This window comes from Callospermophilus lateralis, chromosome 4, assembly GCF_048772815.1.
Source record: "Callospermophilus lateralis isolate mCalLat2 chromosome 4, mCalLat2.hap1, whole genome shotgun sequence".
Lineage (NCBI taxonomy): Eukaryota > Metazoa > Chordata > Mammalia > Rodentia > Sciuridae > Callospermophilus > Callospermophilus lateralis.
Genome location: NC_135308.1, coordinates 27,224,866 through 27,239,761, shown reverse-complemented (window position 1 = coordinate 27,239,761; position 14,896 = coordinate 27,224,866). Strand labels below are relative to the sequence as shown.

At 33.2% G+C, this 14,896-nt stretch overlaps 1 protein-coding gene across 2 annotated transcripts in view; it reads left to right on the top strand.

The window, feature by feature from the left end:
* Positions 1-6,108, top strand: part of Gpm6a (glycoprotein M6A) — a 311,940-nt gene extending 305,832 nt beyond the window's left edge. For both annotated transcript variants that reach the window (XM_076852375.1, XM_076852374.1), the window contains 3 exons: positions 991-1,067; positions 1,589-1,654; positions 5,408-6,108. In XM_076852375.1, the coding sequence (XP_076708490.1) occupies positions 991-1,067; positions 1,589-1,654; positions 5,408-5,560 (296 nt within the window). In that variant the 3' untranslated portion in view covers positions 5,561-6,108. The remainder of the gene's footprint in view (positions 1-990; positions 1,068-1,588; positions 1,655-5,407) is intronic.
* The last annotated feature ends 8,788 nt before the right edge of the window (positions 6,109-14,896 follow it).

The window sequence follows — 14,896 nt, the reverse complement described above, 5'->3', positions numbered from 1 at the left end:
AGCTCTGCTGCAAGCAGAATCTTTTTATTTCTTTACACTGAAATAGATACCATAAAGTATTGGTAAAGCAGAGCTCAATGACAGCAGTTCTGAAAGAGAGACAAGAGAGTTGATACACCTAAAAACGATGAATGTATAAATGGCTACACATACTAACACTAAATAAAAAGTAGCACATGCTAAAAGATTAGGTATTAGAATTCGCAGAATTCATGGGGTTTTTTTTCTTTTGAGTATTTCTGCGTTTAACATTTCAATAGTTCTCAAAGCAAAATAAAAGATTCATCATAGGTGAACTGACTACTTTCGTCTTCTAAAGTGAGTTCTAGAGCCACCACAGTTAGTCGCCATGTGCTTATTTTAAAAACACAATACCACAGAACTAACATTAATAGATATTCACCTAACAGTTCTAAACTGCTGTCTGGAAACACATAGGTTTAACAGTTCCCAGGTGATTCTGATGTAGTTGTTTCATGAGCCAACTCAGTAATGGTCAATGTTGAGTGAAATGGCAACTTTTATTTCCTATTTGTAATAGCATTCTTTTCAGTATTAGAGAAAAAACAGTACCCCTTTGGGCAATATGCCTTTAGAGACTAACAGAAGCATTGTAGCAGCTGAACAGATTTAGATCATGACTTCAGCACAGTCTAGGGCATAGTTACCAAAATAATTGTGATGCCTGCACCATCACATTAATGGGTGAAACCAATGAACTAGCTATAATTGAATCTGGTAATTGTGGTAGCTGGATTCCATTGACTTCAAATTGAAAATGTTTAAATTGCTTGAAGGTGAGAGAATATTGCATCTTATATTCTATACACAATTTTTATCCATAATGAAAGCCCAACACAGGAAGAATTTTTCATTATAACCTAACATAACCTAAAATGGAATTTGCTGAGATTTGATCAACCACAGGTTTTCTGTCTGGGATCTTAAAGACATTTATAATGCTAACCTGTGATTTTCAACCTGTTATAGGGATTGTGACAATTGGAGAAGAAAAGAAAATTTGCACTGTCTCTGAGAATTTCTTAAGGATGTGTGAATCTACTGAGGTGAGTGTTTTAACAGTTTAAATTTGTCAGAATTTTAAAATTCATTTTGGTATTCAAAGAATGTAATTAGATCTATATTGAATTTCCTTTTTTTTTCCTCAGTGATAATTTTCCTTGCCCTGGTTTTATTCAGGGAGAGTAAGAATAAAGATGAATGAAATGCAGTACATATGTCAGTAAAAATCATAATCAACTTTTCAGATGTTCTAGAAACTCATTTTAATAAACACTAAAAATTTACAAAGAGATAGCATAGCTTTATATTGTTAAATATTACAGAAAACTATCATTATCAATCACCATTTCACCTTTATAATGAAATTTTATTGAAATGACACAGTTGCAAAGATTCATATAACTTGTAGGACAAAAGATATTATAATATTGTCTTTGTGCCCTGGCCCATGATGTACAAAAAAAAATCATTTTTGCTATGATGTACTATGTTGTTCCTAAGACAGTCACAGTCCTGATTTCTCTTCTATGTGTAATTCTGACATGCTTTGTGGGTTTTGTTGCAGCTGAACATGACCTTTCACTTGTTTATTGTGGCACTTGCTGGAGCTGGGGCAGCAGTTATCGCTATGGTAAGACCTCAAAGCTTAATGCTTGACTTTGCAATTTAAATTACTAAGCTCTCTGCTTGTAGAAATGATAATTTATCTCCTATCTGCAGTCCATATTAAGTACAATTACTTTGTCACTCAAAAAAGAGGTAGGGGGAACAATGAACAAATAAACAAGTGAAAAACAAGGCTTAAACAAAATAAATATTTTCTTTGTAATAAAAATACTATCTGATAAAAATTATAAGGATAAAAACCAATGTTGATTACATTAACAAAATAATTCATTAGGATTCTAAATTTTCATTACTATTGACATAAAATTATTTTTACAGCATATATATATATATATATATATATATATATATATAAAATTTATTTTGAGTTATATAACCAATTCCTTATCTATAGTACTCTTTTTTTCCTCTTTTTAAATTTTTTTTAATTTTTATTGGTTGTTCAAAACATTATCTTTTTTCCTCTTAATTAAGAATTTTAAAACCTTTCTTGAGTCACATATAGAAAAAGGATGAAATTATTTATCTTAAGATAAACCTTAGGAGTTTTAAGTCATGGGCTCTTCTAGATGTAGTTTTCATCAGAAATATTAGCAACAAGTTCTTAAGTTCCTCTTTCAACCTATCAGGCTTTTACTGAATTTGAGGACCTACTATGTGCCAGATTCTATCTCTTCCTTTATAACTTACCATGAATTCCAGTGGGCTCAGTGGAATGCCAAATATCAACAATGATTAAGAACTCTTGAGCATCAGTAATCGTTTTGCAGCCAAGAATTTCAGTCCTGCTGAGAAAGCATTTGACAACTTACAGCACCTCCTTATGTTCAAAACACTAGAAAAACTAGGGATAGTAGGATCGTACCTTAACATTTTAAAGCTATGTATGCTATGCCCAAGGCCAACATCATTCTAAATGGAGAAAAATTGTAAGCATTCCCTCTAAAAAATGGAACAAGACAGGGATGTCCTCTTTCACTGCTTCTATTCAACATAGTCCTTGAAACTCTAGCAAGAACAATCAGATGAAAGAAATTAAAAGGATGTGTATAGGAAAAGAAGAACTCAAACTTCACTATTTGTTGATGACATGATATATTTAGAAGATCCAAAAAATTCCACCAGAAAACTTCTTGAACTAATAAATTAATTCAGCAAAGTAGCAGGACATAAAATCAATACCCATAAATCAAATGCATTTCTATATATAAACAATGGATCCACTGCAAGAGAAAAAACACCCCATTCACAATAGCCTCAGAAAAAAATAAAATACTTGGGAATCAATCTAACAAAAGAGGTGAAAGACCTCTACAATAAAAACTTTAGCCTTTATTTTATTTTTGTATAGTGTAGTGTAAATAATATGGAACTCCTAAAGGTTGTCAATAATCTTTAAATGCATTAGGGAAAGGAATACTTAAAAAATGTCTTCATTTGTTGTCAAAGATTAAAGCAGAAATGATGAGACAATACTAGTGTGCTAATGAGCCATACCATACCAGTTACAAACACTTTTGAATTAAAATCAGATATTTTTATTGTAAAAGATTTAAAAAAATATATAGCAGAACTTACTATGATACTGCTGAGTTTTCAGATGTTTTTTCTAATTTAAACACTGCTCAGCATTTTAGATATAGTGACTATAAACCTCAACACAGGAATTCTATTTTACATGTGAAATGTTTAATATGATCATGTCAGCTAACTAATTGGAGGAATTAAAGTAGAAAAAATAAGCAAGGATTTTATATTCTTAACTGAAACTCAATGCCAAAATATGGTCTAGAGAAGCATCAACATATTCCAGACATTCATGTACCAAACACTATGGTCCCATGAGGTCCCATGTGGCCTGGCTATGAGATTAGAGGAAACAGATGTAAATTTGTATTTAGGCACACATTCCCATATAGTGGATAAATTTTAGTGACATGTGTGTGTACAACCAGTAGTTCTACTACTGCTAATATTCTTGAAAAACTTTATCCATTGGAGGCACTTAACTGCTTTATGTATATGAACATCTTCTACAGTCGTAGACCTCAGATGGTCTCATTCATTGCTCACCATCTAGCCACTATTGTTATCTCCATAGTGTTGAGGAGAAAATTAGATGAGTTTTACTCTATCAAAATATTTAAAGCATCAAGGGTTGTAAGACAGTGTAACTAGTAAGTGTTCTCCATTATTTTGTAGAGACCTTAGAAATTCTTACCTGTTAACAAAATGAGTCACCTTAGCATGACATTGGATGATCAGTGTTCACCTAGTGAAGGACAGCAGCAAGGGTGGTAGCTTGTGTTCCCTATTAAACCAGAAGAAAGCTCTGTAAGACCAACTAGGACTTATTGGTAGAAAGACCCTAAATATCTTTTCAGTATTTCACTCACATATATTTAATAATAATTTAGGGACCATGATTTCCCAGATGATAATAGAAACATCTAAAATATATCCATTTATCTTGCAAACATTTTTAGTAAATACTGCCTATTAAGCACTGTTTATAACACTTGGGATTTTAACAACTGACACATAAATTTGAGTATCTTATTTGATCCACATATATGTATATATATGGAGAGAGATGAACTCTCACTAACTTTATAAATGAACATGAATAGCTCACAATGCCTGCTTTCAAGTGGCTTAAGATTTCCATTAAGCAAAATGTGAAATTTTGAGAAAATAGAACATTTTGAAAACAACTCACAGTGATATGATCATTTTCCTATATCTTTGTGTCAAAAAATTTGAATATCTATTGATTATCTGAATATACCATAATAGTCACAATTTAAAATCTACTTTAGATCCTTTATGTACCTCTGTTCTTTTGTAGAACCAGTTAGCCTCCTGTTTTTCGATTTACTCTTGACTAATTCTTAAAATATTTAATGTTCTTTATCCTAAATACTGGATTAAAACTCTACCCACCCTTTTAAATTCAGAGAAAAGAGATTACTGACAACCTAGCTTCTCTTCCCTATTCATCCTTCAAAATCTGTCATTTGGAAAACTGCTTTTTCTCTCCTGAGAACCAGGAGGGAATCAAAGAAAGAAAAATAAGTGGTCTCACTGCTGAGTCAATTCAGGTCAGACCAGGAGCTTTGTCACTTTTGTAACTTTATTACTCAAGATAGACCAGGAGTTTTTGACCATGATACTTTTCTGGTTATAGTGAATGTATATGCATTTAAAAAATCCATATGAAATAATACCTTCTGTCTTGTAGTTTGTAATGTCAACTGAAAGAAACTGTAAAATTCATTGCATATAAAATTAACTTGATAATTAAATCAACAGTTTATTTGGGGGGTTTATGATCCCAATTTATATTACCTAGTCAGTAAGGTAATATAAACTCCTATTAATTTAAGTCACTTGAATATAAAATGTATGTGAGAATATTTGTTTATGGATTATGAAACATAGGTACATAAACATGAAATGTATTTAGAGTCTTACGATTTGAATCAATGAGGGCAGATTGGACAGGAAACACATAATGATGAAAATGAGTCTTGAATTACTTCAAAACTGAAAAAGATGAGCTACTGAAAGAATAGATGTTAGGAATACAGTATGGTTAGTGAAGAGAGGAATAGGAATATATTTTATATTGTTCTATTACCATATAAATTTTGGTTCCATGTTGTATGTGACATTTACTGTATAATTTGAATATTTCCTTCCTGATAGCATGAAGAAAGTGAACAGAACAGTATAAATTAATTTTATCCTTGTTTAGGTTCACTACCTTATGGTTCTGTCTGCCAACTGGGCCTATGTGAAAGATGCCTGCCGGATGCAGAAGTATGAGGACATCAAGTCGAAGGAGGAGCAGGAGCTTCATGACATCCATTCCACTCGCTCCAAAGAGCGGCTCAATGCGTACACATAAATTTTTCTGTTCTTTCTACCATTTGAATGCATTGGTGTTGAATTAAGGGCCATCCAACCATCCAACCTTTGAAAAACAAAATGATAGTGCTTCTCATCAGTAATATGTAGGGTGACTTACGAATCACCTGAACGCAATTCTTTGTTGTTTAGCACTGAAATTCGTGATTTGTTAAATTGGTAGAATTGGATCTCTTCTACAAGCTCCTATCCAGTCTTCTTTTGAAATTTCTCCAACTCATTTGATAGTTCTGTATGATCAAAGATACTAACATTGTCAATGCAAAGATTTGTTTGATTTTTAACCACTTCCCTTGTGTTATACATAACACTTTTTGCATTATTTCTTATGTTTTGAGAAGAAGATAGCTTTTTATACTTTTTAGTTTTGATTTCGGTAACTAGTTTAACTACAGGTAACCTTCAAAGGGACCACTGTACATTATGAACAAGAGGCAAAGATGACATCATGATGAATCTTCTTGACATATGGAAATCTTGTCTGGAGATCAGTGGCCACGTTATTATAGGCCCTGGTTAACATTTTCAACAATCTAAGGTGCAATTTCTAAATTTATAAGAGTAGGTTAAAAAAAAAGTGCTTCTTATCTTTGTTAACATTGTAATTTTTCTTGATGTATTTCAAAGGTATTTCTCTCTGATTACTCCTATTTATGTTGTGAGCATGTAGAAACAGTGATGCTAATGCATGGCTAGTTGCCTTTTTAAGATTGTGACACCAGGCTTACCTTTTAAAGTTTAGTGTAGAGACAATTTTAATGGAAATAACTACTGTGGACTATTGGAGAATGATCTCTTTGTGATTTATGCAGTGGCTGGATTGGAACTTTTAATATGCTAATGTGGAAAATTAATTACCTTTATGAAGGTGGTCTATTAAAAATAAGCACACTAACCCCTCAAAACTTGTTATACCTACTTTAACAGTTTTAATGGATTGCACCTCTGTAAACTATTCCTCAAATGTGTATGATATATTTGAAAAGGCTTCCATTAATATAATAGCTTTGCTTGCAGCCTTCCAATCTATGTTGGCTTACCTGTAGTGTTTTCTCAAGTGTGGTCAGAGGCCACTATAGAATGTATTGTTTGGAAGTGTAGTGATACATTTGTGTTTTTATTTCAAGTAAGTCATTTTAACCGAATGTTCATTCATATTCATTTATAAGAAGTACCTGTATCAAAGGAATTTTAAAGAAAAAAGCAATCAGTATTACTGGACCAAATTTGGTGTTTGTTTTAACTTTGACTCTCTTCTTTTGATTATTTCTAATGCTACAAGAATGCTGTAAAGTGTCTTTTAAAATGATGTAGCCTGACAAGACATTTTTGTCAGTGTATAAAACTAGGTAGTATTGTGCACTGATTTGACCATTGTGAAATCCTTTCTCAGTGTAAGTGCATTTCTAATAAAATTTATTGAGTGAAACAATCTTTGTACAACTACTAGTCATGCATCATCAGTAATTTTACAAGTTCTTGTAGTAGGTAGGGGGGTATTACTAGGGTTATCTGTGGCATGATTAAGCATTCTGTAGAATTAATTAATTTGGGGTTCGTTTTGCTTTTTTTTTACACTTAGATTATCTTACTGGTTCAACATTTTTCTGATATATGCAGTATTAAAGATATTCAGCTAAAGTATTAATGGGCTTCTTTAAATTCTATATTATAGTGTTTCAGTTCTGTGTCTTTACAGTTTGTGATGATTTTTAAAACTGTCTTTTAAATTTATGTAACGATGTTGACACTTTTGGCTTTTATTTCTGGTATTAGAGTTTGTATTTTCACAGAGTGCTTTGTAGCAGGCATTACAATTAATCTGTTTTGTACATAAATGTGCCAACAGCTTGATGGTGGCGTTTTTGAAATGTAGAACAAAGTGCTTGCAAAATGTAATAAATACACTTGTGTACTTTGTGTACTTATTATTAGTTTCTGCAGTGTTCTTTTTGTTTTGTTTTGTTGATTCCTCTTTCTTATGTGTGTGCATTCCTTTCAAATGCAATAGAGGTCATCTTCTTAAGATTTTTATTTTGTTTGAAGGGGACCAAATACTTCAAAATTCAGTGAAAATTCAGTGTGTGGACATTTAGTACAAGAACGTGAGCAAGTCAGTAAAGGTGAAGGAATAAAGACTTTGGGTGTCATTTATTTAGGAAATAATAACTTTTCCCAATTTGTTCAATTTTATTGCCTGATTTCTATTGTTTTATGCTTTCTTTAGTACTTTACAATCTCACCAAAAAACAAAAAAGGCTAAGGCAATTCAGAAAGAAAAGTGATTTCTTGTTTTGCTTCAAAATATCAAGGTGAGAGGAATGAGATGAAAAATATATTTTCCAGGTTCTTTTGGGGATCTAATTTTTCTGGCCACACTAGAAATAATGGCAATTTAAAAATAGTTATCAATAAAAATATTTTTATAGGCTTACAAGTAATTATATTAGTTTTTAGTTACACATTGCTATGAAAGGCAATGTGAAAATTCCTTGGATTTCTATTAGAAATTAGATTTCTATTAGATTTATTTTAGAAATCTCTATAATAATTAATAATATTTCCAGACAAAATGTCAGTTATATTTTAAAGATCATTTTTTATAGTAAGAAAATTATTAACTAGCTAAACAGTAGTTAAATGATACTTTTTATTATTTCCAGTGTTTATTAAGTTTTTATTATGCCAACAAGGTCAGAAAGAATTATGTGCTAAAGGATATCAACATGAACACGAATTTCTTAATACCTTGCCTTATCCAAGGGGTTTCAAGATTCCCAGTGGAAGCCTGAAACTTCAGATAATACTAAACGCTATATAAATTATGGTTTTCTTATGCATGAATACCTATGATATTTAGTTTATGTCAGGCACAATAAAAGTTTAGCAGTAATAACTAATCATAGGACAATTATAACAATATACTATAGAAGTTATGTGAAAATCTCTCCTTCTCTCTCTCTCTCTCTCTCTCTCTCTCTCTCTCTCTCTTAACTGCCATGGCATGGTTAGGACCTATAGTATGAACAAAAGGTCAATTTATATCCCAGGAAGGACAGAGTAGGACGACAAAAGATCATCACATGACTTAGAAGAGTGCTATAAAAAAAAAAAATTCTAGAATTTTCCATCCATATTTTTGGACCACAGGTGACTATAAGTAACTAAGACTATGGAAAGTAAAAGCACAGAAAAGGAAGAATTTCTATATATGCTTTTCAGAAATCTGATGATTAAAATGATACTGTAATTTTTGGAAACTGTCAAAATATACATTTTATCTTAAAGCAAATATTTGTCGTATGGAAATTACAAACTTAATGTTAATTCTAAGGAAATCACTAACTTTGAGAATAAATTGTGTGTAGGCCACTCTAACTTCAGGGTATAATTAGTTTATTTCTTCATGTTAAAACTTACAATTGGCAGATTTTCTCAAAGAACAAGTGAATCAGACTTCTGTTATTTGTTTAATTTTTGCCTTACATTAACCAAAAGATACAATTTTAAAGTATGTTTCATTTAGGTAACCTGGTAGTTGAATTATGCTGAGCATTATGAAATTTGAATTAATCTATAGTGCCTGAAGGAAACACTCTTATTAAGTTTGCTACAAGTCATTCAGATAACAGATCATTTGAAATCAGTGGAGGTAAGCCTGTGTAAAATTCTATTAACTCATATGTAAGCATCTTTCCATTGTCGTATGTAGGCCCAGGTCCTTGAATTTTTTCTTACAAAGAATAAATTTTACTTTTTTATAATTTTTAAGCATTCTCAATTGTGGTTAAAAATTGAAAAGCATTTACAAATTAAATGAATGAATAATTAAATGCATTATTAATTGAAGTAATGAAATGACATCCTGACCACTGTATTTCTAACCCCTGAAATTGTCTAAACATGGTATTTAGAAATATAAAACAAAATAAGAGAAAGAATAGTGAAATTAAAAAAAGAAAAGTGATGAGTAGCTGACAAGTATGAATTCAAGGATTTCTTCTGTTAAAGTAGGGTGAGAAACAAAAGAGCAGTGTTATGGAAAGATATTTTATTGAGGGTATAGAATTTTTTATAAAGTAAAAGTATAAAAAAACCCCAAAGATTAGACCAAGAAATAATAGCCTATTAAATAATGAGTAGGCAAAAAACAATTGAAATCGTCTACTTATCATGCTTGAGCAAATGCTCAGTGTCCAGGTCTGGATAAAAAGAACGTGCTTTCTTCTCCTAGAGCTGAGGATAGAAAGACAGCAGGCCCATCCTGCTTAATCACCCCACAGTGCCACTCTGCTCAGAAAGTGGGAACTTGCTTTTTTACCTTTAGAGAAGTGGTGTAGGGTTATCTTTTTCACATGTTTCAACAAATATTTTTGTCTCTTAAGGGCTATGTGAACGGGAATGTGGTACTCAAAAGATAAATCCAATTATGTGAGTCAACCTCTCTGAACCATTTTTAAAAGGAGCAGTAATCAAAGGAATGCACTCGAAGATGGACCAGAGACACTTTTTTTGGAGGCATCACATATTTCTTTTCTTCTTTTTTCCTTTTTCTTCTCCTCTACTCTCTCTTCCTCTCTTCGTTTAGTTTTGATTTTGTTTGATATGTTCAGAAACTTCTTGTGCTTTTTTCTTGGAAAAATTTATGAGAAAAATGTATTTGAGTTATATATTTACACATAAATTAAGACTCCCATTTTGACTGATTTACTCATTGACATGCCTGTACAGTCTCACCCATGTGATGCACTAAAAATACACATGAATTAATTCTGTGCTTTCCACTCAATGAGCATTTAGAATTGACAAATTTTTTTTTGTCTTTTAAAAACAATTTTAAATGCTGGAATTTATTAATCTTTATATAAATTTGTTCATCTATTCATATATATATCATATGTATGTGAATAGATGATATATACATATATATATATATATATATATATGTGTGTGTGTGTGTGTGTGTGTGTGTGTGTGTGTATGTATATATCACCATTTATACTGAGAAAGATATCAACCTTGCTTTTCAATATATAAAGGGATCCCAGAGAGGTTGCACACACCTGCAATCCCAGCAACTCAGGAGGCTGAGGCCTGGAGGATCACAAATTCAAGACCAGCCTCAGAAACTTATGGAGATCCTGTCTCAAGGTAAAAACTTTCAAGGACTGGGGATGTAGCTCCTCTGTTCAATGCGTAGTACGAAAAACAAAACAAAACAAACACCCCCACCCCCAATATGAAAAAGGAGAAGAAGATTCCCAGTAACAATAAATGTACATAAAGAATACTAATGTCATTCACAGAAAATTTTAAAAATCCAGGAGATTATTTTAACACAAGTTGGAAGTGATATCTCTTTACCTTCCCATTTGTGTCTACTCTGAATGACTTGATATGATGCAAAGTTCCCATGGCTTTGAGATTATAAACTACATTTGTTTTTCTTTATATACACAATGTTCACAATAATTACTATATTCATCCTTGTTCTCAGTATGTTTTTTGTTTATAAAAAGGAGATCAGGTCTTTGAGAGAAAATGCAAGTAAATCCTGAGTGAGAACTGAGTGTTCTTGGCATGTGAATGAGAGGTAACAAGACAAAAAGCTTTCCTGAAAAACACTTTTATACTTTTAAAATAATTATGCTTTCTAAGCCACCTAGATCTCACCTAGGAAGCTGCATACAAAGTAGATGAGAGATGAAGCAGATTATGTAAAAATTACATCTTTTATGTAAAACTCATATCTTAAACATTATAGCTATAATATTTGGTCAAATTGACACAAAGTAATATTCAGGGGAAAATGCCTATTGATTTATTTAAGTATAAATTTCATGCTTAAATAACCATAAAAGCATGTTTCTTCTAAGCCAAGTGAAAACGTTCTTCCTATATTGAGACCCTTTATCTATCAATCACACACTTTTCCCAGTTATCCTTTCATACTCAAGAACAGTAAATAGTCTGGATTGCCTAGTCCGTTATTGTAATCCCTCCCTTGGCAAATCCTCAGCTTCTTTGACTCTTACTCTTTCTTGAATTTGCATGGTAAAATGCCAAGCCTACTTTAAATCATCTGTCTACTTCTGCCTAAGAAAACATGGTTGGAGAAAAATATGAACTCAGATTGACCAAGAACAACTACATTTAAGTTGCCAATAAACCCTCAGAGTTGCCAATAAATCTATACTGTGTTTCTATAACAGGGATTGCCAAATTTATTGTCTAAATGATCAGATAGCAAATACTATAGGTTTTATGTGCTATGAAGTCTCTGTAGCAACTACTTAACTCTGCACTGCAGGAGCAACAGGAGAAAACAGGCATCTCTCCATATCTGAGGGGTTTTAGTTCCAGGACTCCTTGCAGATACCAAAATTCACATATGTTCATCTCTACATTACTCATAATAATAACTAATACAATATAAAAACGAAATAAGTAGTTGTTACACTATCATTTAAGTCATGATCATAAGGAAAGGAGTCTATACACGTTCAGCACAGAAATAATTATTTTTCTGAATATTTTTGAATAAAGAATACATAAAATATAAGATATTCTGGAGAGAGAAATATTATGACAATAATTGATGAAGTAAGACACAGACTGTTGTGACATTGGGCTGTGATAGAGAACATTCAGAGGAAATCTTATTGAGAAAGAAGTAATTAGGACTTGAAAGAGTTGAGACAGTAAGTAAATTCATTATCTGAGGAAAGGACATTCTGAGCTAATGGAACACTAAGAAAAAATTTCTATCAGAACCAGCAATTAAAACAGTTAAAGAGAACCAAGTCATTAGCCTCTCAATTTCTGTTTTTTGGTTATTGTTGTTGTTCTTTTTTCCCCTCCTTTTCTTGTTCTTTGTTTTTATATTCTCTCTCTCTCTCTCTCTCTCTATTGGAGATTGAACCCAGGGCACTTTGCCACTGAGTTACATCCCCAGCTCTTCTTTTAAATTTTAATTATAAGACAGTTTCTCACTAAGTTGCATAAGGCTTCTCTAATTTGCTGAGGCTGACCTCAAACTTGCAGTCCTCCTGCCTCAGCCACCTGAGCTGCTGGGATTACAGGTGTGCACCACCACACCCAGATAGCCTCTTGGATTCTGAGTAGCAATTAATACATTTGGTCATTTCCTCCTCTTCAATACATACCCTTCTCTCATGATTTTCGTATCATCTCTCTTTGCTATGCCTTTATAAATCTCTTTTGCTCATTATTCTTCAGCAATGCAATATTTTAGCTTTGTAAATCCTTGTTCTCATTCTCGTAGGAAATAATCTCTAATCTCATGGTAGTAAATTCCATCTATAAACCAATGCCTTCTCCCCTTTCAGGGCCTTTGCCCCTTGCCATTCTTTCTGGGAAAGCTTCTGCTCAATCTCGAGGAGTATGATTCATCTAGATGCTTCACCACTTTTCTCCTTGTTCAAAATGTTTTCTTAGTTTCCCTTTACACCTAATGTATAACCAGCCCATATGTCTTCCCTGTTTTATTTTTTATTATTTTAAATATTGTTGCATTATAATTATGTATAATACTGGGTATGTTAGTCAACGTTTTGTTATTGTATTCAAAGTACACAACAAAAACAACTTAGAGGAGGAAAAGTTTATTTGGGCTCATGATTCAAGATATTTAGTCCCTGATCAGCCATGTCCATTGCTCTGGGCCCATGGTGAGACAGAACATTGGGTAGAAAGGTATGATGGAGGAACACACTCCACTCATGGCATCCAGGAAGCAGACAGAGGAAGGGGAAGGAGCCATAGGGAAGATGAACCCTTCTAGGGCATGCTCCCAACTCCTCCATCCATGCCCCACCTGCCTATAATTAACACCCAGTTAGTCAACTCAAAGTAGGATGCACTGATTAGGTAACAGCTCTTATGATCCAATCATGCCACCGCTGAACATTCCTGCATTAACACAGGAGCTTTTGGGTGACACCTCATGTCCAAATAATTTCTCCCTGTCCCCTAAAAGCTTATGTCCATTTCACAAAGCAAAAAGTATTCAGTTCCTGTTCCATAGGCTTGAAAGTGCCAGCAATGCCCGGATATTCAAGTCTGGTCTCCTCAGAGACTCAAGACAAATCTTGACCGTGAGCCCCTGTTAAATTTAAAATGAGTTACATATGTCCAATATATAAAGGCACAGAGTACACGTTTCCATTCCAAAAGGGAGAAATAGAGACATAGATAGAAAGGATGGAACCAAAACAAGATGGAAACCCAGCCAGGTAAATACCATATGAAAGACTCCATGGTCTGCTACTAGCCTGCACAATAGCTGGTTGTCTGAAATGACAGCTGCAGTAGCTTCTAAATGCTCTTGGAGCTGAACATGGTGAGACAAATTTCAAGCACAGGCCCTGTGCAAGCAGAGAAACCCCATGGTCTCTTCTCAAAGGAATTTTTCTTTCTAAACCATTGAGTCTATGATGGGAATGATCTTGAATAATCCTGAGATACCCTCGAGCCATCTCTCCCAATGCTTCTGTGCAAAGTACATAGCATTTTTTTTTTTTTTTTTAGTGGCTGTAATCTCTTTAACACCACATCTTCTTTGGCTCCAGTTTTACATGCATTTTTTTTTTCTGATCAAATTGCAAGTTTTTTTTTTTTGTTTTGTTTTTTAATCCTTAAGCTCTGCTTTTTGCTCCTGATTGTCACAGTAGACCTGGCTAAAAACTGCCAGCAAAATCCTTGCCACTGAGTGAATGCTATGGTGCTTTGAAATTTCCTCTGCTGGATTAATTAGTCCATCATCTATAAATTCAGCCTCAGACAATTTCTAAGGATGTGGACAAAATGTAGACATATTCTTTGCCAAAATATAACATGAGTGGTCTCTAATCCAATTGAATCCTCATTTCCTTAAGAAACTTCATTAGCATAGTCTTGGTTGTCTGTATTCCTATTAGCAATCTGGTCATCTGAGCCTCAACTAGAATCACCCATTAAGCTCCACTTATAATATTCTAAAACTTCTCCTGCCTGTGCATCTCCAAGTTTTTTAAACTCCCCCAACAAATCAGCTCCAAAGAATTTTGAACCACATATTCAGGTTAGTCACAGCAACAACCCCTCTTCTTGGTACCAATGTCTCTGCTAGCCAACATTTCTTCACTGTGGCCAAGATACCTATCAACCAACTAAGGGGGAGAAAATTTTTTTGATTCATGATTCCAGAGGCTTAATCTCTGGCCAGCCAAGTCCATCGCTCTAGGCCCATGGTGAGGCAAAACATCATGCTGGAAATGTGTAGTGTAGAAGTACTTTTTCTATTCATGGCAGCCCA